The sequence below is a fragment of the Panthera onca genome, chromosome E2 (assembly GCF_046562875.1).
Source record: "Panthera onca isolate mPanOnc1 chromosome E2, mPanOnc1 haplotype 2, whole genome shotgun sequence".
NCBI lineage: Eukaryota > Metazoa > Chordata > Mammalia > Carnivora > Felidae > Panthera > Panthera onca.
This window is the reverse complement of record NC_138353.1, coordinates 58,642,438-58,667,513: the sequence shown is the minus strand read 5'-3', so window position 1 is coordinate 58,667,513 and position 25,076 is coordinate 58,642,438. Positions and strand designations below refer to the sequence as shown.

The 25,076-nt window shown below is 61.4% G+C and overlaps 1 protein-coding gene and 1 long non-coding RNA gene across 2 annotated transcripts in view; one reads left to right on the top strand and one right to left on the bottom strand.

The window, feature by feature from the left end:
- Positions 1-2,674: 2,674 nt before the first annotated feature.
- On the bottom strand, positions 2,675-6,908 carry FOXF1 (forkhead box F1). Its single transcript, XM_081791576.1, has 2 exons — positions 5,201-6,908; positions 2,675-3,761 (listed from the first exon to the last, which is right to left on the bottom strand). Exons 1-2 carry the CDS (start codon positions 6,354-6,356, stop codon positions 3,601-3,603), a joined length of 1,317 nt encoding a protein of 438 aa, XP_081647702.1. The 5' UTR covers positions 6,357-6,908; the 3' UTR covers positions 2,675-3,600.
- A 924-nt stretch (positions 6,909-7,832) lies between these two features.
- LOC145713240 (uncharacterized) overlaps positions 7,833-25,076 on the top strand; it is a 345,251-nt gene continuing 328,007 nt past the window's right edge. The window contains exon 1 of the long non-coding RNA XR_014136287.1: positions 7,833-8,133. This is a non-coding gene — a long non-coding RNA (uncharacterized LOC145713240). The remainder of the gene's footprint in view (positions 8,134-25,076) is intronic.

The following is a 25,076-nucleotide window of genomic DNA, read 5'->3' as shown; positions in this document are numbered from 1 at the left end:
GGCTGGGCCTGCAGTTTCCTGCTGCCTGGGACCGGGCGGCCAGGAGGCTGTTGGGCGCGCCCAGGACGCCAGCCCCCCCACCCCCAGCAGAACCCTGGAGTCCCTGCGATGTGTGACCCACAAACAGAAACATTATGGCGTAATCCCTGCCCCCTCCCCACGTCCAGGTGTTTTAATATTGGGGGGAATTCACGCACTTAGGGTCCAGGACCGCCCCTCTGAGGTATGCTTCAGGGGCGTCTGGATTAATTCTACCCAGGAGGCTGTTTACATGCGCAGCGGGGGTGGTTTGACACCAGGCTCAGAAACGCCTTTGCAGTTTAAGATTGTAACCTGCGTACGCACGCTTTTGTGGGGGTGCACGTGGGAGCTCCGTGGCCCCTGTGCACATCGGGGCTGAAATGGGCCCTGCGGGGTCGGGGGGGACAGATGCCAAGCAAGCCCGTTCCGTGAGTCACCTGTAGCAGCAGGGCGGTGTGCAGTCTCGAACATGGGTCTGGAGACAGTTTCGCCGCAGTGTTCGGGCCCTTTCTGGGCCCAGCTCTCCTCGCTGGGAAGGCTTTTCTCTCACCCCCAGGCCCCTGGTCAGACTGGGAGACAGAGGCCAGGCCCCATCCTGGGGCTCCCTGGCCGGTTTTCCTGCACAGTCCCCTCTGCGTGCCTCCCCCGCAGCCAGCCCGGGGCGTGGGAGCGCTGGGAGGGCCTGTAGAGACACAGGTGTCCTCGGGGAGGTGAGCAGGAAGCGGGGCTCACCTCCGCCCCGGCCTCTGGGCCAGAGGCGCCAAAGCCAAGCACAGCCGGCGCGCACGAGGTCTCTGGCGCACCAAGGGACCAAATGAGTGGGCGCGGAGGCTGGAGACACGGCCGGAGACTGGGGAGCTCGCTGGCTGGGCTGGCATTGGGTTTCTCCTAATCAGCCCCGCTTCCCGGAGCCTTGGTCCTAATTGGGGCGCAGTCTCCACGGCGCGCGGCGCGGGAGGGAGGACGAGACCCGCTCTTGCCTGCGGAAGTTGCCTGGATGTGAACGCAGCCCAACATTCCTGCGCTGGAGGCCCGGGGGATTTTCTCCGGCCCGGCCTCGTTTTCTCAGGCACCGGTGGCTGCCCCAGTGGCCTCCAGCCCAGGAGGACCGTGCCTTCTCTGCTCGCTGGGCACCCACTCCCGCAGCGCAGGGCCAGGCGCGTGCTGGAGACAGAGGGCTGTGCCGCCGGGGGAGACCCCCGACGCTTCGGCCCACCAGAGCCCCAGGGGGAAGTCGCCGGCCTTTTCCTGTACCCTTTATCTCATTTTATAGACAGCGGTTCGTTTGGGACATTAATTGCCTGGCGAGTTTGATAATTTTGATGTAACCGAGCACTGGAGAAATTACCCTCACGTCCAAAATGTCAAATTTGAGAAGAACCAGGTTCAGAGGCTCGCGACCCCACGACGCGCAGAAACTGCGGTGGGTCCTGGCATGGCCGCCCGACAACGGGACTTTATTGTGTTTGTTTTCTTAGGTGGGCAGGGACGGCAGTGGAAAGAGGGTGGTCGGCTGGAGACACAGGTTTTTAAACAGTGTTCCCCACCCCCCAGTGACTCGAGGGGGAATGTTCGCGAATGGAAATGTTTGTCACCTTGCTCTCCCAGCAATGGCCCTTTTCTGGCTTAAATTTTACTCACTTCTCAGTTGGGGAAAACCAAGTGTAGAACACCAAACAAGACAAAAACAACAACAAAAGCCCTACGAAAAGCCTTAAAGTTGTCTCACAATTTAGAACAGCCTGACTATGGGAACATTAAAGTCTGACACTCGAAGTAAAACTCTCATTGGTGGCAAAAAAAGGTGAAAAAACAAAACCCAACGTATCACAGATCTACTTATATATATATATGGTTTTCCCTGGGGGAAGAAGAAAGAGTACAGTTTTTCTTTCAACATTTGATTATTTCTTTAAAACGAGAAATGACATTTAGAGCGGAGAGGCTCTTCTTAAAAACAGAGGCCAAGAAAAATAGTTCCTCGTGTCCAGATTTAATTTCAATGTGAAGTGAAGGATGGAAAGAGGAGGAATAGAAGAGAGAGAGAGAGAGAGAAAAGGGGGGAAAAGTATTCAGAATCCCCCATATTTTAAATACAAAATAAGTCTAGAGGTTCCAGGCTGGTTTCTGTGTAGATTTTGGGGTTTGGAAGATATTCTACAATCCCAATCCCGATAAAATACTCATGCGATTTTATTTCTGGTTGATACAATGTTAAAGGCCATGTACAAATGTTACACATTTTTATTTTTGTTCTTTTTTTAGGAAAAAAATACACAAAAGGCAAAACATCCTCAAATTGTCATTTTCTACAGTGCAGAAGGAAATTTAAAATACGGTCACAAATGCTGCACCCCAGCAGCCATAATACTAAAAAAAAAAAAAAAAAAAAAAGGAGGGGTAGTCCTTCATTTTATATATATATTTATATAAACATATGGAATTTGTTTTTACACAGATCGGACTTTGTTTCAAATTTACAATGGATCTCTAAAAAAAAAAAAAAAAAATTCTATGCGGCAAATATTGCCAACAAAGTTACACCATTAATACTGATAAACGGAGGAGCCTATGCGGTGTTTCGATTATCAGGGAAAAGAGAAGAATAAATAACAGAATGAGCCTTTTGCTATAGTTTAAAAAGTGCCTTAACCTTCCTGTGTCACCGCGATCCTGAATCTGTGCGCTCACCGGCCTTCCCTGCCCCCGCGCCGTGCCGGGCTCCCCTCGCGCTCCCACCGGGCAGGCAGTACAGTAGAGATCGTAGAGATCAGGAGACAGTCGGGTCTCGTGAGAAAAACCCCCGCCGAAAAAGTCGAAATGCAACTCGAGACAAAACCAAAAGGACTGTAGAGAAGGCAGAGGAGGGCGGAGGGGACGGGCCGAGCCCTGCATCGGGCTCCTTCTGGTTTCCTTTTGTACGAAGAACAGTGGCTTCAGAAATGCAAGTCCGCACCAAGGTCCACCTGCGGTCGCCAGAGGGCTTCTGAGATGGGGAGGGAGACGTGATTTCTTGCCCCCCCCCCCACCCCTGGAAACACGGCTCTGAGAGGAGACTTGTGTGTTCCAAGACATTCTTTCCAAAAAAAAAAAAAAAAAAAAGTAAAAGTAAAAAGATAAATACTCAACCAAAATATAAAAGTATTTGATAATGATGGTCTCACATGTTTGCCTTTCTTCCGAAAGCCTTCCCCCACCTTCGCCGCTGGAGGGAAGGCGGGGAGAGACCTCAGCTGCTTTCTTGTTTGGGTGTCGAGGGTTTCCCCCAGCACAGCACCTTCTCAGCCGGCTTCAACTGGTTCAAAAATAGATTTTTATTTACCAACAGCTGCAGTCAGACCAGGCCCCTCAGCCACCATTTGTTAATTTTTTGAGGGAGTGGGTGGAGGAGGTGCCGACCACCGCTGAGCTGGGTCTTTCTTTGCCTTGGGGACTCCTTTCCAAATAATCCGGGTGGGTAGGGGTCAGACCCTTGTCTTCTGCCTACGGTTATACCTCAAGAATAGAGCAGTTTCTGCGACGGGTTCCGGGTCCCCGTGCCAGGCCGCCCGTGCCCAGAGGGCCCCGCGGGCTGTGGTCTCACATCACGCAGGGCTTGATGTCTTGGTAGGTGACCTGCTGGTGGTAATAGGAGCCGCTGCCGGCCGAGTGCATGGACGAGGGCGCCATGGTGTTGAAGGAGAAGACGAACTCCTTGCGGTCACACATGCCAGGCGACTGGGAGTGATACCTCGGGATGCCTGCAGAGGAGGGACAGGAGAGCAGGGAACACAGCGTTAGGATGGGGCCCAGGGCTCCAGGAGGAGAAGGCCGCCTCCAGGCCCGGGCGCAGGGGCCCACTGCCTCCCTACGCCCCACCGAGGTGCCAGAGTCCCAGAGCTCTGGCCTCAGGCGGGTCCAGGCGGCCCCGGGGGTTCGGGCCGGGCTCTGTGCTCCAGCAGAAGATCCCAGGACCCCAGGGACAACCACTGCTTCCTGGGTGCCGGAGGCCTGGGCCTCCTCCGCCTCCGTCACCGAGTCCGGGGCTGGGGCTTCCTGAGGCCACAGGGGAAGGGGTGAGGGGGCCGCCGCGGGCCAGGAGACCGCAAGGACAGCCTGGCCTCCACCTCCAGGGCCAGCCCAAGGCCTGTGCCCGGTGCTGGGGCACCCGCCTCCCAACCCCAAAGGCTGCGAGGGCCTGGTACACGACGGGAGGCTTCTCCAGGGGAAGAGCCCCTTGGAGAAGGGCCCCCTGCCCCCTGCCTCGGGGTGAAGAGAGGCAGCCAGAGCCGGGAGTCTGAAGCAGGGCGATCCCCGCCGAGGGGTGGCCCTCCAACCTCCAGGCTGGCTCCTGCCTCCCTCGGGTGGCTGACAGCTGAGCCCTGACAGGCCCCGCGTAGCTCCTCCGAGCCCTTTCCAGAACCAGACCCAGGGAGGCTGGCGGGTGCCAGAGGAGGGTGCCGGGCGGGAAACTGTTCCTCCTTGGAGGCGTCCTCCTTGGAGGGGTGAGGAGGAGGGTATCTGGGGAACAGAAAGCCCAGAGCTCTGAAACAAAGAGTCTGTGGGGCCTGCACCTCTAACTCTTGGTCTGGGCCTGGCCACAGCCCCTGTGTGCCTCTGTCACCACAAAATGTGCCCCAACCCGACATTCCCAAGGCCAGGCCTGGTTCCCCAGGAGCCCAGCGTGCTGGGCCTCTGAACACCCGGCCCAGGCAGCTTGGGGCCTAACTCTCCCTCTCGGCCCAGGCAGCTTTCCGGTGGGGACTACGGAGCCAGGCGGCCAGGGCCGGGCTCCCGCTCCATATCCTGGGAACTTGCTGAGGTGTGTGAGGGGGCTGAGGACCCAAAGGGATGTAAAACATCGGGGTCTGAGTCTTTTTTGGCGAGGAAGGGGCCTACTTGGCCAGACTGGGGGGCTACCAGCAGCGGGGAGTTGGAACCGAAAATGAGAAGCAACAATTATCGTGGCCCAAATTGCCCTCCCCCCCCCGCGCTCACCCCTCAAAGTGGGGGAGGTCCGGCCAAGACGTAGCTTGGCCAGCCGCTGCCTCCCCCAAGCACCGGGGCCGGCACCCCACGGAAGTGGCCGAGAGTTCTCGCCCGGGGCGGTCGGCGGTTTGGGCGCCGGCTCTCGGGAGCAGCGCGCCGAAAGGATGTCGGAGGCCCCCGGGACCGGGACAGCCCTGGTCCCCCCACTCACCTTGCAGCTCGGCTGGGGCGTTGTGACTGTTCTGGTGTAGATACGGCTGGTCCAGGGAGTGCGTGGAGAGGCTGCCGGACAAGGGGTTGGCCGTGGGGTTGCAGGGGGACAGGGGCTGCTGCTTGATGTAGGAGGCGCCGCTGTTGAGCGCGGCAGAGGCTGAGGGCGGCCAGGCGGCCGTGGAGCCCGAGTAGACCGCGTGCGGCTCCATGACCCCGCCGGCGGCCGCAGGCAGCAGCGGGGAGGCCGGCACGGAGCTGTCGTGGTGCGGGTACTCACCGGCCGCGGCACCGCCACAGCTGCCCATGTACGAGTGGCCGCCGTTGGCGGGCAGGTGTGGCACCGAGTGGCTGGGCAAGGCCATGCCGTCCACGTTGCCCGGCAAGTGGCCGTTCATCATGCCCAGGCCGCCCTCCAGCGCCAGGCTGTTGGGCGGGCACGAGAGGCCGCCCGCGGAGCTCTGGAAGCCGTAGGTGTCCGGGAGGTGGTTGAAGCCCAGCCCGTTCATCATGCTGTACATGGGTTTGAGCGCCTGGCATTTCCTTCGGAAGCCGCGCGGCCGCCGCCGAAAGGAGCCCTCCTCGAACATGAACTCGCTGGCCGGGTCGATGGTCCAGTAGTGGCCCTTGCCGGGCCGCCCCAGGCCCTTGGGCAGCTTGATGAAGCACTCGTTGAGCGAGAGGTTGTGGCGCACCGAGTTCTTCCAGCCCTGGTAGGAGCCGCGGAAGAAGGGGAAGCGACTCTGCAGGAACTGGTAGATCTCGCTGAGCGTCAGGCGCTTGGTGGGCGAGCTCTGGATGGCCATGACGATGAGCGCGATGTACGAGTAGGGCGGCTTCTCGGGGCGCCGGATGCCGGCGTTGGTCTTCTTGGCCTTGGACGGGCCGGACGACGCGGGGTCCATGGCCGCGCCGCCGCCGCCGCCGCCGCCCCCGCCGCCGCCGCCGCCGCCGCCGCCGCCGTGCGGTGGCTGCTGCTTCTCGGGCGCCGAAGACATCGGGTGGCTGCTGCTGCCGCCGCCGCCGCTGCCGCCGCTGCTCTGCGCCGCCGACGAGCCGGGAGGAGGAGGAGGAGGAGGAGGAGGAAGAGGAGGGGGGGGAGGAGGGCGAGGGGGAGGGGGCTGCGCGCGCGGGGCTGGCTGCGCCTCTGCCGTCATCCGCGGCCACTGCTCCGGAGCGGGCCTCGGCGCGCCCTCCCCCGGCCGCCCGCCCGTCCTCCCCGAGGAGCGGCTGGATCCGCCGGCGGTTGGCGCGGGGCCCCCCTCTCTCCAGCTCCCTCCTCCCCCCCTCTCTCTCCTCCCTCTTTCCCTCTCGCCCTCCCACTAGGGAAGGAGCCGAGCGGAGGCTGAGGGCAGCCTCTTTGCCGCAGCCCCGGCAGAGGCCGCGAGGAAGCCCCCTCCCAGCCCGTGTTTTGGGGGGAGGCACCACCTCCGGGGGCCTGCGGCCGTGCGCCCCCGCGGGGAGCAGCTCCCGGGCCCCGCCACCCGTGGCGCTCGGCTCCACGGCTCCAGCCAGGCCGCCCTCACTGCGTCTTCTCTCCGCGGCGTCCCGCGGGCCGGACCGAGACCCTCCAGGAGTTCCCTCCCCTCCCTGCCCCCCTCCGAGCCCCGCGTTGGTGGGCGCTTAAAGGGCCCCCACCCTCGCCGCCCGGGGGCCGCCGGCAGAACCGCCCCGCCTCCACCAACCTGGCGAGCAAGTGTTAATGCGCCCTCGGCCCCGCGGCTCGGCCCCGCTGCGCGCAGCCCCCCCCCACCCCCCCACCCCCCCACCCCCCGCCTTCCCGGCCCCGAGGCACGGGCACCCGGGGCCTTTCCCGACGCGTACAGCCCGGCGGCAGATCGCAGACTGCGGCGGCGGCGGCAGCGGGCACCAGGCCGTGGCCACCGCGGACGCAGCCGGCTCAGCCACGGGTCCCCGCGGCCAGCGGGCGTCCGTTCCCGTGAGGGCCCGCCTACCCGCTCTCCCCGCCCCGGGAAGGACTGCGCTGCGCCCGGGACTTTTTGGACTCGCCCAGAAGCGCGCGAGCAGGCGGGCAGCCGCGGAAAACGAAAGCGCAGGGCGGGTCGCGGCCGCTTTGTCTCAGGCGCCGCGGCCCGGCCGGAGCGAGTGAGAGCTGCCGGGCCTGCGGGGACCAAAACCGCACAGGCTTTCCGAAAAAGCGGCCCCGCTCATTTCTCATCCACGCACTCAGGCACACGCGTGCATACACTGGTGCATGTGCAAACCCTGGAAATGAGAATTCCGGACGTGCAAACTCACACCCGTTCGTGAGCGCCCGCTCACGCACACCTTGCTCAGGCATGTGCGCACCCAAGTAACGCGCTCGCTCGCTCGCGCGCGCACACACACACCAGGCCCGCGGGGCTTGAAATTCGCACCTACTCTCGCTCACGTGTACGCTAGCCAAGTTCCAGTCTGAACCCACATGCTTCCTAGGGGTCCCCCTCCCACACACGCACACAGTGAAAATCCGCCTGGTTGGCCCCGCAGCGTCGGTGTTCCCCGCTTTCCAAGAACAGGTTCCGATTTCTCGTAGATGGTAAAGGCCCTGGCAGGAAGTTTATACGGCTCAACGTAAACACGTTCTGGGGATTCTTTAATAATAATAGAGAATTCCGCGTGCGCGGGGGGGAGTTGGCCTAATGCCCCTGTGGGTCGGCCTGCCGCCGCCGCGGGGCCTCTGACACTGCGCGCCAGGCCAGGTTCCGGAAGGCAGCCTGCGCGCGGGCGGGGAGCACAGGCCCTGGCGGCCCTCTCGCGCCAGGCTGTCCGCCGCACGGGGCTCGCACGCACGCACGCTGTCCCTCGCAGTCCCGGGGTGGGGGCTGGGGCTGGTGGGGGCGGCCGGGGGCGGAGGGGGGGTGTGGGGAACAGTGGCGCCGAGCCTGGGACCGCGCAGGAGCTGGGCGCAGCACACGGCAAGCGGGGACCCAGGTGAGTGCTGTTCGCGCGCTGACTGCGGGGCGCCGAGCCCAGCCTCTCCGGCCGGGGCCCTGGGCCGAGAGGAGGGAGGTGAGGGGTGTTTTTTCGCGGGTCGTCGCCAGGAGCCTGGATGCCTCGCCTCGGCGGGAGCTGGGGCCAAAGACAGATGCCGGGCTCGGAGTGCGCCCGCCCCGCGGCGCTTTTCAAAGCCCGCCGTCCTCTCGGGTTCCTCTGGCTTCCTTGTCCCCCGCTGTCCCCCCCCCCCCCTCGCTCAGACGCCTTCAGCCTCGGCCGTAGACGCCTCCTCGTCGCCTTCGGGGCGCCTGGCACCTCCGTGCGAGGAGCTGGGGGCTCGCAGGCGTAGCGTGCCCCACGGTCGCCGCCTTCCCAGGCCGAGTGGCGCTCGCGGGAGAGGAGAGAGTCCCCTTCTCCGTGCTGCGTCTCCGCCCGGCTCCCCGGCCTAGGGGAAGGGTGTGGGGGACGTGACCGCGTTGTGTGTGGTTGTACCTCCGCGCAGGTGGGCGCGCACAGGCAGACCCACCCCCGCTGAACTCAGCCCAGCCGACATCCACAGGCCACGGGTACCCTGAGCATCCCGCACAGCCTCCGGTACATCTGGGCATCCAACACCCCTCGCACAGCTCGGGCGCCCCAACCCTCGCACCAACGCACAGGCCTGCCCACCGCAGAGGACACGCTTTCCGTTGAGTGCACACACCCTCGCTGCGCATTTGCCCACGCACAGCCAGCCGCGTGTCCACCCGCAGTGGCTCGCGCAGCTCCTCCATTAGCGTGCACACGCGTTCTTAGTTCTCTCTGGCCCTCTCTCCATCAAATTTCTTTTCTTCTTTTCTTTCCTTTTCTTTTTTTTCTCTTTTTCTTTTTTTTTTTTTTTCTTTTTCTTTCTTTTTCTTTTTTTTTTTTTTTTTTTTTTGGACCAAACAGCAGCCGCAGGCTAGGAGGCCCTAGCGGTGCGGGGAGGGAAGTTCCCAAGAAGGGGTCGCTACCGCCAGCTGCTGGGAGAACATCTGGCTTTCAGCAGAGAGGCCGGTGGGGGAGGCTGTCACACTCCCCAGCCAGCTAGGGGTGCAGCCAGCGCGAACCCAGCGGCTCCCAGAAAACGATAGTAACGCCTCTGTTTTGCTGATGGGGCGCCTTCAAAGAGGGGGGTCTATAGAACTTGAAGTCGGGGGGACACTTTTTCCACTAGCCCCTTCCCTCCCGGGTGCTCTCCAGTTGGGAGGGGGCTGCAGATGCCATCTTTGGCCGACCCCGCCAATCATTTCCCCCCTCCTGCAAATCAAGATCTTTCACTGGCTCCTCCGGGGGCTCTGGGGGTGTTTTGGGGTAGGGGAGCTTATGCCTTCCCGGGGAGGAAGTGTGGAGTTGGGGCCCCACCTGGCCTCCACTTACCCCTCAGACCCTGACAGCAAACTGGACTCTGCAGGGAAAGCGCAGCGGTTACCTTGCCCAGGGAGAGGGGGCCTGTGGCGGGATCCTCAGGAATGTTGCGGATGGAGGCTCTCCCTAATCTCCACCCAGGAGGGAGGCAAAGGTGGGGGTGTGAGAAAGAGGGCAGATGAAATGAGCCCCCAGCTCTGTAATTTGGAGGGGACCCTCCAGTTGTAGGGAAAACCACATCCATAGCAAGGAAGACTTTTCTGTATGCCCCGGAGACTAGCCTCTCAACTCTTACGTTGGCCGGAGAAGCCTCGCTTGACCTTGCGCCTTGGGTTGGGGAAACCGAGGCCCAGTAAGGCCCTGGCCTGGATCAGCCAGCGCTGCCAGGAGAACGCCTCTCCATCTTTTCTCTCTACCCCCCAAGACAGACCATCACTGCATTTGAGCCTCCCGCAGCCGCCTCAGTGCAGGCTGAGAGTGGAGACAATGAATTTAGAAATGCTTCTGTGGCCCCACGGCCCCTGCTTCCCAGGCGCACAGGCCCAGGGACCAGTTGGGAATCTGGTGATGACAAGAGAGTAGCAGCTGTCACCGACACAGTGATAACATCAGGACTTCTCAACCGCTGGCTCTCTCCAGGTGCTGATCCCAACCTTATAAACACCCCCTTGGATGTTCTTAACCTTTCTAAGGGCTGTGAATCCCTTTGACAAACTACTGAAAACTGTATCCTGTCCACCCTCCCCCGCTTCAAAAGGCACATACCAGTGACATTCATAGAATGATGTTCAAGGTCCCACCAAACACCTGGAGCCTATCCATGAACCCACGACCTCCCACCCATGAACCCAGGACCCAGCTTAAATGCCTCAAAGGTACCTGTTTAACCTTCACAGAAGCCGCTACCAGCTCCACGTTATCCCTCCCTTTAGAGAGGTCCCCCCCCCCCCCCCATCCCGCCAGGTTATTCTGAGTCCTGGGTCATCCTGCAGAGCCCAGCTGCAAATCCAGGTCTGACCGCAGAACCAGGAATTAAGCCCCAGACCACAGGGCAAGGGTCTGCAGCGGGAAAGGCAGAGAGACCCTCTCTCTGCCTGTGCACCGGGGATGATCGTGGGCCACATTCCAATCCAGCATTCACCATGTAGGGATGTTGCCTGAACTATTTATGCCTTAGTTTCTTTTGGGGGGAGGTGGTTGTTGGTTGATCAGTTGGTTTTTAACGGCTTTATTGAGCTGTAACTGACACATAACATTGTGTAAAGTTAAAGTGTACAATGTGTTGATTTGATACATTTATGTGTTGGAAAATGATGGGGGGGCTGCTTCTGTTCTGTCACATAGTTACCATTTCTTTTGTGTGGTGAGAGCATTTAAGATATACTTTCTTAGCAACGTTCAAGTATGTTGCATATCGTTTTCAAATGTGAAACAGTATTATTAGATGTAATCATCGTGAGGTGTAGGTTTTTCATCTAAAAAGGGGTACAAATAATGGCCGCTATTTCTCAGGGCTGTGGTGTGCATTGGGCAGTCATAGACATAGGCTGTCGTAGAGACAGAAACAGAACCCCCAGGGCCCATGGGACAGGGGGAGGAAATACAGACAGGGGTGAGTGCAGCATTTTGCTCTTAGTTAGCTTAAAGATCCAGAAAGACACCCCCTCCATCCCAAATCAAATCTGCACCCCAGCTTTGGCCCCAGGAATCCTAAATTGGGGGGGGGGGAGTGTAAAAACAGACACGCCTGTGCTGTCTCCCACTCCCCAAGCCCAAGGTATTTTTACTGGCTAATTGCTAAGTGAAGCCGCCCGGGGGGTGAGAGTGCGCCGTAACCCGAGCAGGGAACCAGATCCAGCTCGGATTGTGCCGGGCCTGCTGAGCGGGAGGGGGCAGGGGCGAAGGCGGCAGCCGACCACCCACTGAGAGGGCAGCCGCCCTGTCCCCCACTACCCCTGCTCTGCATTAGCGTGGGCCCCCCCCCCCCCCAGCCTCCCTCATCCCTGCTCCCTCGAACCCCTTCTGGATGATGTCCAAAGGCGACACAAGGTAGGGCAGGCTGGACCCCAGGCCTGAGGTGGGCGCTGGGCAGTCAGGAAAGCTGCCTGGCCTGGGAGAGTCAGTAGGGAGGCCCGAGGGGGCAGTGGTGGGGTATGTGGGTGAAAATGTGGCCCTGGGGTTGGGGACTGTGGGGAGAAATGTGAGGGCCAGGAGAGAGGCACCCCCCCCTTCCCTGCCTTATAGGATGATTTGTGCCCAAAATACGTGGGCTATTTCTCCGCAGATGCTGGATGTGCACACGTAGCAGAGGCCAATATGCAGGATATTGTCCAGGAGGCAAAAAAAAAAACCCACAGGAAGTAGGGGCATCTGGCTGCCTCAGCCGGTGGAGTACGTGGCTCTTGATCTCGGGGTCGCGAGTTGGAGCCCCACGTTGGGCACAGAGTTGACTGAAAAAGGGGAAAAAAAACCCGCGAGACATCGAGAGGGAGTAGGGTAAGAGGAGGCCCACGGAGACGTGTCCTGTGGGCACTGTGGTGCCAGGCAGGTGTATGGCACGAGGTCTGTGTGCACAGAACAGGGTGAGGGCTGCACGTGTGACTTGTTTCCCGTCTCAACGTCACAGGATGTGAGTGTGGTAGATTAGCTCCCCACGTAACGAGGGCCGTAAGCTTCAGTCAGAGGCGCTCGTTACGCGCATAGAGTATTCGACTACGCCGTGAGCCGTTCCACACACAGACGATTACAAGATGTGTATGACACAGCACGTTACACACACACACACACACACACACACACCAGTCCGGGGCGTGCACACAATCTAATGGAATTTTGTAGGCTCTCTGGACCCTGCGATACAGAATTTCACAGACTGCTGCGGGGTGTGTGTATGGTCTCATGGGTCGTGGACGCGAACACGTAAAACGTGTCCAGACCATCGTGGGAGAGGGGTTGGTGTGGCACGTGCCCGGGAGACCCAGGCAGCGTGAACGGAAGGACGTGGCGGGGTCCGAGCGAGAGCTCACGCACAGAACGAAGCTGCAGTGACCACAAGGCCTGTGTGCCCGGGCCAGTCGCTAGCTCGCAAAGCAAAGCCGTAACTCTGGAAGGGGAGTCTCTTTTCGGCTCAGGTCCCAGGGCAGCGAAGTGACCCTCCTGCGTTATTCTTCTGACCACAGAGTGACTTTTCTGTGCCGTCGTCCTGGCAAGGGTGGGCGGACAGAGGTGTGGGGACAAGGTGCCTCTGTGTTGGTCACGGAGAGGCTGTGGGCTCAGGGCCGTGTGGAAGGAGCCCTGGAAGGGGGGCCCTGAATCACGGGAGCCCCGGTTCCCCGGGCGTGCTGGGGCCACCGGGAAAGCTGATCTGATCGCAGTGCTCACCTCATTCTGGGGTGCTCTCCCCTACCTGTTCCCATCTCTGCGCGTCCAAACTCCAAACCCGCCAGCGCCCTGTGTTGCTCTCAGGTGAGCAGCCAGCCTGATTCTGGGCCCCGCCTCTGAGACGCGTCGTTCTAGGTGACCCCAAGGTGAGGAGGAGAGAGTGGCAGTGCCCTCTGGCCTCCACTCAGCTGGGGCCTGGGAGCCCCACCCACGGGGACCACCAGGGCCGTGCCGGGGGAGCAGCCGTGGGGAGGGTCGGCACACCCAACCCTCCTGGCGGGTAGTTTTCCCCCTGAGTGGGGATGCACAGAGCCTCCCCCCTCCCCCGACGCTCACGTTTTGGTCAAGAGAAGAAGAAGAAAACAGTCTGAGGCTTGGGGCCACGGCCTTGAGCTTGCCCCAGTGTGGGCACTTGAGCCCAGAGCGCGCGTTTTCCATGACGTCCCTCAGTGAGGTATTTGACAACACTGACGCCCAGGAATTGGCGGCTCTGTTCCCTGCGAGATTGTTGGGGGTTCTCTGGCATCAGCAGTGCAGGCTGCGCCCCGAAGCAGAGACCGCTCCCGGGTCGCGGAGCGTCCTGGGGCTTCTGTTCAGGATGCCTGGCCTGCCGGCAGCTCTGGTCTCCCCACAGAGGCCTCCCTGGCTGCCGGGCAGCCGTGCTCAGCAAGACGGGGCAAAGACGCTCCTTCCCACGCGTACGGGCGTGCGTGTGTGTGTGTGTGTGTGTGTGTGTGTGTGTGCACCCGCGGGAGGGGGACGGGGTGCCTCCCAGGCTTAGTTTTCCAACAGAGGACCCACACGGAAGGGGGCAGACCGAAGCCAGGCGGTGCAGCAGAGAGGAAGGGGCTTTGGCTCCCGGCAGAGCTCGGTCCTCCTGAGACGGGAGGGGCAGTGCGGTGGGAGGACGCAAATGAATTCTGTGCGAGTTTCCAAAACCAGACAGACAGACAGACAGACACCCCAGAGGAGAATATAAATTAAATTTCAAGGGCCAGGTATTTTGTATTTTCTCGGGATTTAGGGAGTGCTAAGACACCACGCAGCACAGCCAGTGGGGAAGGGGGCGTCAGAAGAATGAGGTCGAGGCGCTGGGGGCCAGGCCAGGTGGGGAGACGAAGGGAGACAGTGCTCAGATGTGCTCCTTAATCCAAAGCAGCCCCGTCTGCTCCCAGAAAGCCGCCAGAGAGCCCTCAGAACGTGCCTGCCTGTCGGCTTCCACCACAGCTGCTGGTGCTCTGTGCGTCCCCACTCGGGGCGTCGGCAGTGGTGGAGACAAGCGTTATTTTTAGGGAGACGACAAAATGGGCCCAGCAGCGGCACCGCCTGGAAGGGAGGGACGGGGGAAGGGGCTTCACCAGCCTGAGGGCTCGGCCCGCAGCCCAGGCTTGCTGAGAAAACGGAGGTGACGCCCTCCTTCCACGAATGCATCCCCCCCGCGGTCTGGCCGGGTCCTTTTGTCCCAGCCGGGTTGTAACTCTGCTGGCACGGGGACCCTGGAGAGGTCTGTGCGTGGGCACGCGTGGAAGGCACAGGGCTCTCCTGGGCCTGCTGCCTGCACGAAGGGTCCCCGGGGCAGTCAGAGCCGCGTGGGGTGCCGGGCAGCCTGGCCTCGGCACGTAGAGCAGGGAGGTGCAGTTGCCCGGGACACATGGACACCCTCCCCTCCTCAGAGAAGGGCCCGAGGACATGTGGTCGTCAGAACCCAGAGACACCTGGAGTCAGAGACACAGAGCAAGACTTCAAGAGACATTCGGGAGAATCGGTTCACACGCGGAGAGAGACAGGAACAGACTGAGAGCAAAGCCAAGGTTGAGAGAGAGAAACAGAACTCAGGTGGACGGACAGATTCTGCTTAGGGAGGGGGGCATCTAGAACACAGTGGCCCTGGGCCTTGGGGGGGGGTGGTGGTCAGGCAGGGAGCCGCAGAAGGCAGTGAGGAGTGTTGTGGAAGAGGGACAGAGATGGGGAGGGAGGGAGGGCGAGAGGCTGGGGCACCCTTCCCCTTCTCTCCTGCACTCGGTCAGTGGCCACTGGGCATGGAAGTTTCTCTGCGTCGTCCGGTTTTCCTGGGAGCGGGTCACAGACCTCATTCCCTTTAGCCCTGGAATGGGGCTTTCCCAGGACAGTGGGGAGGGTCGTTTGGGGGGCCCTTTTGGGGTCCCTGGGGCCGTTTGGAGTCGGCCGCAGGTGAACAGAACAGACAACCTCCGCAAATGATTTAATCTCTGGGTGCCTCAGTGTCTGTCTTCGTGTTGAAAGGGGCTGAGGTCAGTGCCCATCCACAGAGCTGGCTGAGGACCAGATGAGAAAGCCTGGAAGGGCCCTTGCGGGGTCTGGGGGTGAGGTGAGGGGCCCCCTGAATGAGAACCAAGGCAGAGAGAGCTGTTGGGAGTACGAGTCGTGCCTGATTGAGACTTGGGTCCGCTGCTGTGTGACGAGGGTGCTGGTGGCCTTCGTCTCTGTGCTTAGGGCTTCCTCACCTGCAGAGCAGGACCAGGGACAGCAGTTGAGAAGATTAGATCCGTGGTCGTTATTAGTGGGAGCACCCCTGCTCCCTCCTCCCTGGTGTTTGGGAAGTAGGGGGTCGAGATTCCTTGTCCCCTTATCGTGGAGGTCCCCAAAGGCTGTGGGGCCCCAGCCTAGGGACGTGGCTGGACAGAACCAGAGACTTGGTGGGGTGGACACAAAGTAGGGAGTGAGCCCACGTGGCTGGACGGGTTCCTCCTCCCGCCGGCTCCGTTTTGCCATCACTGAAACGGGCCCCGCCGGGCAGCGTGCACGGGATCCTGGCACCCACTTGGGGAGAAGAGCGTCGGGTTGGAGGGGAGCTGCCTCTGGCCCTTTGACGGCTGGGGGCCGATTTTCTGATCCACAGCGGTGATGAGGTCTCGGGGGGGGGTCCCTCCCCACACCGCCAGCACCCTCTGCAGTCAGCAGGCCCCTCAGGGGCTCCCTGCCCTCAGGGTGCGGCCACCCGGTGGCTGGAGATCTGGGTAGCAGCCCCGCCTCCCTGCCGAGCCAGCCCGCGGTGTGACCTCAGGGGGGTTTCTTAACTTCTCCGGCCCCCTTCTACATTTGCACGATGGTGAGAATAAGGTATCTCCCCCCAGGGGAGACTCAGTGGGAAGAGCCGAGAAACCGCTGAGCACCTACTGTTTACCAGCGCTGTGCTGAGGAGATGCGGCCGTGGAGCCCATCTCACAGACAGGAAAGCAAGGCACAGCACAGGCAAACAGCGAGGGCTCCGTAAATGTGGCATTGATTAAAGGGCCCCTCCCTCCCTCCCCTGAGGGCGCGTGTGGGGTCCCAACTTTGGGCTCCATGGGCCAATCTGGAAGGAGAGGGGAGACCGTCACCACCCCCACTTTCCACCACCCCAAACAGCAAAATAACAGCCTCCCGCCTTGGGATCCCTGCCCTGTAACCGCCCCCACCCCCAGGCAAACCTGGGAGTGCAGGAGGGGGCAAACCCCCTTGCCTCCTGCAGCGGCCCCCCCACCCCCGCTTCCCGGCACCGAGGGCGCCCGGTCTGAGCGCCCTGCCAGGGCGGCCGTCTTGCTGGCCGTAGGGGCCCGTTTAGCCCCTAGACCGCTTCCTCCAGGGTGTGCAGGCACGAAGTCCGGGCAGAGGACTTGGGGCGAGGCTGGCAAGGGAGCGGCCCCGGCTCAGCTCTTGGGACGCCAAGGGGTCCCTCCCCCCAGGAGCGGACCTCCAGGGGATTCCTCTGAGTGGGGTCCCGACCGGCCCAGGCACCAGATCTTTCCCAGGGGAGATTCCAGAGCGCTGCCCTCCTCCAGCGTCGGCTTCTCCTGCCTCCCGCGCCCGCCTGCAGAGCTCCTTCACCCGAAATACGCTTGACTGTTCCTCTTGACTGTTACTGCTTCTGGCCTCTCAGCGCCCTGAGCTTGTTCCCAAGGGGCAGCTGTTACCCTACAGGGTTTAAAAATCCAACGGAGGAAAAGAAAAAAACCACAAAGTAGCCAGTCAAAGCTTCGAGTCCTTTTATTCTGAAACAGATTTTCTCAATGCCTGAAATACTCCAAATCTTTGAACAGTGCTGGCGCTCAGGGTGTTCCGTGGGGGTCTGGGCTTCCATTATGCACCTCCTTTCTCTACCCAGGCACCGATTAATCTTTCCCTGTGTGTGTGTGTGTGTGTGTGTGTGTGTGTGTGTGTGTGTGTTTTACTAATTCGCAATTACCTGCAAAGATTCTGTTCCTGACATGGGAAGAGGTCTTAAGCTCTGCTGTTTTTAAAAGCGTAAATCTGAAAATATTTTAAACGTTTTGTTATATTCCCAAGGTCAAAGTCGACGCTTTTATCTCACTTCTCCCACCGCCCTTGTTGCTGTGAAAGTTTGCGAACGAGTTAGGTCCACGTGGCGGGGGGGCAGGCACAGCTTCCATGAAAGCTAACTCAATTAGGAATCAAAATCGCTCTTTTTAAAAGAGACCAGTAATAAGTGTCCTGACACCCCCACCGCCCACCGTGCCCACGTTTTTCTCCGGGTTTTTGCGAAGGAGCATTTTCTGAAGCCCTTCACCGACACCTACCTGCCCCTAACCTCATTCCCCCTCCCTCTCGCTCTGTCTCTCTCCTTTGAAGCAGCCCAGACTCACTCCGCTTTGGCGAGTCTGACTCCAGCATTCTTCACGTCGCCTCCCAGAAAAGAACTCTCGGGGGCTGGCGTTCGGCCGAGGCGCTGCACCCGCGGCACAGCGAGCAGGGAGCACGTGTCTCTCGCGCGGCCCTGGGCCCCCGCGGGGCTCTGGGTGCGTCCCCACTCCGCGTCCTGGCTGGCAGCCGGAGAGGCGGCTCCGCGTCCACCGGGGCCCCGGCGGCGGGAGGGTCCTGGGCAGACCGGGCTGCTTCCTGCCGCTCTCCTTCTGCAACGAAGCAATTATTTTAACCTTGGTTTGGGCTGATGACGGGTTCTGCTTGCGTGATCGCGGTGTTTATTTTACTCCGACCATCCCGGGGGAGGGGGTGCGCGCCTGGGCGCTGGGTTGGGGACGCTGGAGTTGCAAATTGGAAACGCTACGGTCGGGAGGGGTCTGGGGAGCAGTGAGCCTGGCTTTCTCACTCGCTTGGCCCGGCGGGGGCGGATTCAGCCTTCTCCCCCGCGCGCGCGCACCTCTGAGGGGAGAGACTGGGGGCCTGGGGCGCAGGGGCACGCCAAGGATTCATTCGCACTCGTGGAGGGGCGCCTTCTGGAAACCAATTACGCGTGCACATCTCAGAGCCTGGCGCCCCGCTTTGGCCGCGGTGGGACTGGCCAGTCCCGGATCCTGCGGCCGCTGGGGTGTGAGAAGGGAGAGGGGCGGAGGGGAAGGGTCTCAGCGCTGGACTCTGGACGCAACCCAGGTCGCCGCTAGAGGGGGACGCCTAGACTGGAACCAAGGTCCGCGCAGCTGGGGTGTCCCGGGTGGGGGGGTTTTCCTCCTGCAAAACCGGGAAGTGCACTTAAACTGAGGATTGCCCGGGACGCGTTTATAGGGTGGTGGAAAATAGCGGGTACCGAAGACTGTTCATAAGTAAGGAGGAAAAGGACATCAGAAGGTCCGCTACGTGGACCGTTCTGGCCACCTTGTTTGCAGCTGGAATTACCCGGCAAACTGGCTCTGGGCTCCACCTGCCTCTCCCCGACTAGACCGGCCTGGAGCTGATCATGGGGAGCCAGGCTGATTGCCGTCTGGGAGCAGAGTGGAAATGGTGGGGGGGGGGGGCGGGAGAAGAGGGCAAAGTGCAGACCTAGGACCCCCCCCCCCCCACCGCCCCAGACTCTGGGAAGCTGTGCTTTGGGAGGAGATCCCCGCAGAGGCCCAAGGAACACGTACGTGCACACGTGCGTGTGCGAGGTTGGGGGGGGGGGTGCCTGGAACCCAGGCCTGGACGCAGCCCGGGAGGCTGGGGCACCAAGACAGCTGCCACTTCTGTGGACGGCAGAGACCCCACCCCTACTGTCACTCTTTCTCCGCCAAAGCCTACCCCTGCAGGAGGCCTCCAAGCCCAGGACAGAGGTCCCAGGCAGCGTGTTCCCCGGCCCCCCAGCTCCTTCCTGCACCCCGCCTGGCATCTAGCTGAGCCACCGCCACGCGGGTTCCAGCTCAGTTCAACTCACTGCCTGGGCCGCGTGCGACCACCTCCGGCTGCACTTAGGGCGGCTCGCGGGGCGGGGCGGCAGGTAAAGAGGAACCAATTTGCCCCGAGGCTGAATCGACAGCTCAGCACCTCTGCGGGGCTCCGGCCGGCCCGGCGGGGGTGACAGGCTGAACTGTGGGGGGCCTGAGGCTTCAAAGCCATCCAAAGGCGGCCTGGGCCAGCCCCACACAGCGTGGACTGCGTAGACCCAGGTGCCCGGGGCGCGCCGCTGGGGGGGCAGCAAGTGTGGGTCGGTGGGCGCTGGGGCTGCCTCTCCTGGCGAAGTAGGTGGCCGTGTATATTTTTGTTCAAGTGGTGTTTATGTTAATGAAAACAGGATGAGATTACAAACAGCCCGCCGATCGCGCTGCGGGCCGCGGGCTCTTGCGGTGCCCCAGTCCCAGGCCCAATCAAAGGGCAAGCTCGGGCCCCTTCCGCCCCCCGCAGAGCCCCCCCCCCCCCCCCGTCCTCCCCCCCTCCCCATCGGGAACTCTCCGTTTGCAATCATTCGCTCCCCCAATCTGCAGTAGCACAATCAGGTTTTTGGGTGAGGAGAACCCTAATTTAAGTCCTGCGGTGCCTTTTTAAGAAAAGCACCCACCTGACCCCTGTGGGACACTGGGGGGGGGGGGGATAAATTCAGCCCCCTTCTCCCAGCAGCGCCCGGCTTTCCCTCGCCTCCTCTTTATTTGAAAAGTAACGTAACTCGCCCCAACTTTTTCCGTTTGCTTCCTGGCCCGGGACTTCCTTCTGGGGAGAAGCTGTCGTGCTGTCCGTGAGCCGCAGGTCCCCCCGTCCCGGGACACTTTGCCTGTCAGGGCCAGCTGCTCCCACGCAGGTTGGGAAGGTTGGGAAAGGCCTCGGTGCCTCCGGTTAGCTCAGTGAGAACTGGGAGAAGACCGAGCAGGAGAGAGCGCCAGCCAGCTGGCCAGCTGCAGTCCCCAGGGCACCTAACCTGGAAGGGAGGCCAGCGGGGCTGAGGGGGCACTGTGCCCCCGTGCTTCCTTGTGGAAACTCCACCGGCAAAGTGAAACAGTGGACAGTTTCAGGCCTTGTTTCGTACTTCCCGAGAGGACGCGGACAGGGGAGATTTTGGTTTTCCCCACGCTTCTCGGCTTCTCCCGGGGAACACACCAGCCTGCGCTTCCTTTCTGGTGAGCTGGGCCCACCAGCACCGGGTTCCCCGTCTGTCGTCTGTCTGTCTCCCCATCACCGCAAAGCGGATGCTTTACTCAGTAACGCTTTGGAGCCCGGGCTCCCCCACCCCCCACCCCGCCCCGACTTGACGTGGTGATCCGCCTGGCCCCCAAGCAGTAAGGAGTCCAGGGAACCCAAGAAACGCCAGTCTGTAAGGGAAGAGGAAAACTAGGGGTAACTACCTGAGAAGTGACGTCTGCCCGTGAGCTAGTTGTCCCTCCGCCAGGAGAGTTCCTCTTGGGGTGATTCATCCTACTTCCCCGTTTTAGGTCGTGTGCCATGTGTGGAGGACGGGTGTTGAAGGACACTGTGCCCCCCTCTCTCATCTGCCACCTCGGGGCTCCATGCCGACCCCCAGAAAGTGGGGCTGGGAGGTTGTATCTGTGTGTAGGTCCGGAAGGACAAAGGAAATGGGAGTCGTTCAAGCTGGGGGGGGGGGTGTTCTTTTTTTTTAAATTTTTTTTTTCAACGTTTTTTATTTATTTTTGGGACAGAGAGAGACAGAGCATGAACGGGGGAGGGGCAGAGAGAGAGGGAGACACAGAATCGGAAACAGGCTCCAGGCTCCGAGCCATCAGCCCAGAGCCTGACGCAGGGCTCGAACTCACGGACCGCGAGATTGTGACCTGGCTGAAGTCGGACGCTTAACCGACTGCGCCACCCAGGCGCCCCGGGGTGTTCTTAACTAGGGATCAAAGGATCGGGTGGCAGGTGCCAACTAGGTGTGTGGGTGCATCTGGGGGTAGCAGCCCGTAGCTGTCACTCCCTCCCGGGTAAGAACCAGCAGACCCAACAAACCTAGCCTCAGTTGCAGTTAGTGGTACCCCCGTTCTGAACAGACCTGGCCCATTCTTGCAAAGACTTGCCGTTCGTCAAACCCCTGCGCTCGGATGACGTTCCCTGGACGGGTTTTGTAGCCTTGACACTGTGCAGCGGAGGGAAAACTCCGAGAGGAGAGACCGGCGCGAGGGGGCACAGCACCCTCAGCTTCTGCAGCCCCAGTCCACCCCTGTCCTCCAGGCTGAGGGCGGGGTCACAAGCTCCCGCCAGGCCAGGCTTTTCTCCAGGAAGGTGCTGGGCTCACAGGCGCTGCAGAGTCCCTCCTCCCCGTGGCCCTGCTCCTCCCCAGCACCAGCGAGCTCTCACACACTCTCTGCAGGTGCCAGCGTCCTCATTCCCAGCTCCCCTCGTGCCTCGCCAGCCCGAGCCAGCCCGACAGATGCGGGAGGGTTGTGTTGGGGACACTTCAAACCCGTGTTTAGTCTATGGAGCTTGGTGGTGAGGAGCATCTCAAGCCCAGCGCCCAGCCCGCTGGCCTTGCGTTCTGCCCGCGGGGGTGGGGGCAGCTTTTGTCTCGAGGGGCTTTGGAAAGCAGGGGATCAGGTGAAAAGAGGGGGTGCTAGTCTTGTGTGGACTGTTGTTCTCAGGGGTCCACGGTCGCCCTGGTTCATTCAAGCAAGCAGACGGCCCAGAGGCAGCCCTGAGGCACCCACCGCTGTCCGGCCCAGGGCCCCGGAGCGGGGGGGGGGCGGGGGGCTCAGGAGCCGCTTTCTCCGCCCGCATCACTTTCTCCAGGGCTGTCCTCCGGGCTAGCAGATGCCAGATGCATGCGGAGCCCTGAACTTGCCTGCGAGCTGGCGGGCCTAGCCGTTTATTCCATCCTGCAATTAAACCTGAGGTCAAATATCTCCTTAACGACACTATCAGGCCAGCGGCTCATTATGGCGTATATTTAGCCATAAACTACGGGTTGTAGCAAGGAGGAGATGAAAATTATTGTGCTCTGGGAATGAATCCTTTTAGCAGAAACCAGAGCTGTTATTTAGCAGGGAGAACTAAGTACAGGCTCAGGCTTCCCGGCGACCCCAGGCAGGACGAGCCGGGTTTCCAGGCCCTTTCCGGCTTCGCCTGCACCCCCGCTCCCGGCCTGGCACCCGTGTGGCCTCCGCGCTACTTCCCGAGGCCCAGAAGGGCACCACTGGGGAGGAATGTTGCTTCTCGGCAACGAGGGGCGCTCAGTAGCCACCGTGTCCGGTCTAGGCTTCCAGTTCTGAGCCCCCAGCCCGTTGGTCTGCCCCCTGAAAGCCAATGGCAGCCTCGTGGGGGGGGGGGCGGGTAGCGTGCAGCCGGGCCGGGGAGTGTTCTGGAGCATGGCGGGTGCGGCACGTTCGGCTTCCAGAGTGGCTCTGCTTCTGCTGTGCAGCCTTGGGTGGGTTACCTAACCTCTGTGCACCGCAGTAGCCTCATCTGTAACACAGAGGAGAAGTCGGACCCCCTTCCAGGAGACTCCGGAACATTAAATCCGGTATTAACATGAAGGCTGCAGCCCAGCTCCTGATCTGGGGAAGAGTTCAGTACGTGGCAGCCAGAGGCAACGTCACGATGATAGAGGCCTCTGAGCTGCTGGTCTGGATGGTGAAGGAAAGCCCTTTGAGGAGGAGACTGGAGACAGACCGAGACGGTGGGGCTCAGGCCGTCCCCAGCGGTGCCACCAGCTTGCTCGGCCCCAGGGCCCTCCTCTTAGAGCGCTGCCTGCCTGGGGTGGGGGGTGGCTGCGGGTAGCGGAGCAGCGGCAGGGTCCCCAGCGTGGAGCAGCGCGTAAGAGGAGGAGCCCGCGCCTGTCTCACTCCCTGCCTCTCCTCCCCAGCCTCCGGACGTCCCCAGGAGCTCCCAGACCCACCGGGGACGCTCAGCTCGGCAGTGCTGGGGGGAGGGAGATTGTTTGGTCCAGAACCACCCCAAATTCAGCCTTCTGGACAGTGACCGCATGGCCCACACGCTACAAATATTTGGACAAATGACAAAAGCCCCCCGGTCTAGATGCCTGCCCGTGGCCCCCGAGGTGGGGGAAAACTAATGACAGGGCTAACGGGGGCCCCTCCAGGCAGGGCTGGTGTGTGTTAGAGGAAAGAGGCTGCAGATACCCCCGCCCCCCTCCCCCCAGGCTCACCTTCCTGGGCTGTAAGAACACCAGCCTCCATCCTTCCCCGAACATCCCAGCCAGCGGTTCTGGGAGCTCCTGCCAGATACGTACGGGCTGACACAGACACACACACACACACACACACACACACACACAACCAGACCCCTGTCCCTGCCTTCTTAGGGCAACCTCCCCACTGCTCTGGGGTGCTAACCCCCCTTCTTCTGCACTGTCCAGAGACCGCAGGGAGTCCTGGGGTCCCTCTGGTCTTAGGCCCTGGCAAGGGGAGGGGTGCCACAGCCTCTCTTGGCCTCTGGGCATCACGGCTGCCTCTGGAGGTGTTTGCAGGCGTGGCGAGAAGCTTTGGACGGTTCGGTGATGCCGAGCTGGTGCTGGCAGGCCGTGTCCTGCCCCCCCCCCCACCCGCCGCCATCTCCTGCCCCTGGCCCTGCGCCGTCTCCCCCAGGAAATGGGGGTTCTGCCTGGGCATGCCAGAGACCAGGCGCCTGTGACACCGGATGCCGTGACCCTGCTTGACGTGACTGGCCTGCCTCTCTCTGGGGCATCACCCACCCCACCCTCTTCACGACACGCACGCCAGGTGCTTTACGGGCATTCGATCCCGTGGTGGCTCTGGGATCCAGGCTTTCCTGGTGGCTCCGGGCTGGGCTGGGGGCGCAGAGAGACGTTCGACAGATGTGGTCACATGGAGTCCCTAGTCCGTGGTGTTGCGAGAGGTGACTTTAGTTGGCTGATCAATAGAAACATGCGGGTGGTTTATTCTAAAAGCAGCGTGCGTCAGGGGTGCGAGTGTCTCTGGCTGCACAGCGTTTCACCGGGAACAACTCCGGGTGGAAAGGAGAAATGGTGCCACCAGGCCAGGCATCCACGTGCCGCTGGCTGAGGCCACGCGTTGGCCTCAGGTGGGCCCGAGGCACCGGCTTGGACAAACCGCGGGTTGAGTCCGAGAGGGGGACCCCCACCCCCACCCCCCGCCAGCGCTGGCCTCCTCGCTACTGTTCGGGTTGTTCCATTGCTGGGAGGGTCTCCCGTCCCACGTGACGAAGGCGCTCAGCCTGACACACTCTTGGAAGCACACCGCCCGTTACTCACGGCGAGAGAATCCCTGCCCAAAACAGTTATTTCATCAGAAGCGTGTTTACTGTCCAGCCGGCCGGCTGCTCCGGCGAGGAGTCCCAAACACAAAGCTCCAACTGTGTCCTCCGGGGCCTCAGAATCATGGCTCCTGCACAGACCGAGTTCTCTCTGTTAAGAAGTGTGTGTGTGTGTGTGTGTGTGTGTGTGTGTGTTTCCTTCCATGCTTTCTTCTCCTTTGAAAATGACATTGAATGACTTTCTTGTGCGAGGCTCGCTCACGCGCTGGTGGAAACGCCAGAAGACCCAGAAGGCTCAGGCAACTAACACAACGTGTCCCTTCCGGGATCACGTGTGGGTCTGTGGTGTCAGCTTTGCACCAGTGCCTACGGCCGGCCTGCAGCGAGCCGGGTGTCGGGGAGCCCCGCCCCTAGCTTGGGAGGCAGGACGGCGGTGTTGGGGGCCCTTCCCGTGTGTCCGGCCCCGCCCGCGTGTTCTCTTACCCGTGAATCCCCAGAGTGTGATCCCCGTTCTGCTCACGAGGTCGCGGAGGCCCAGGGAAGTCGTGGCTTCACAGGCACACACGTCTGAGGGGTCAAGTGGGGGGCCGACTCGGCATCCGACCCCAGAGTCTCGGTCCTCAGAGGCCCTGCTTGGACACTCGTCACCACCACGGACCCGAACACAGACGCGGGGCGGGGAATTCTGCAGGTGACAGAGCAGGAGTTTGGGGCCCCGTGTGGGTAGGAGTTAAAATGAATTGCCCAATTTCCATATCAGGTTCATAGTTTTCTAAAAACCAGTTGGCTTCAGG

Bases quoted from the DNA above. Each gene is read 5' to 3' on its own strand.
- FOXF1 (XM_081791576.1), bottom strand. From the start codon at position 6,356: ATGACGGCAGAGGCGCAGCCAGCCCCGCGCGCGCAGCCCCCTCCCCCT. The intron at 3,762-5,200 runs GTGAGTGGGGGG...CCTCCTCTGCAG, and splicing joins CGCCCCAGCCGAGCTGCAAG to GCATCCCGAGGTATCACTCC.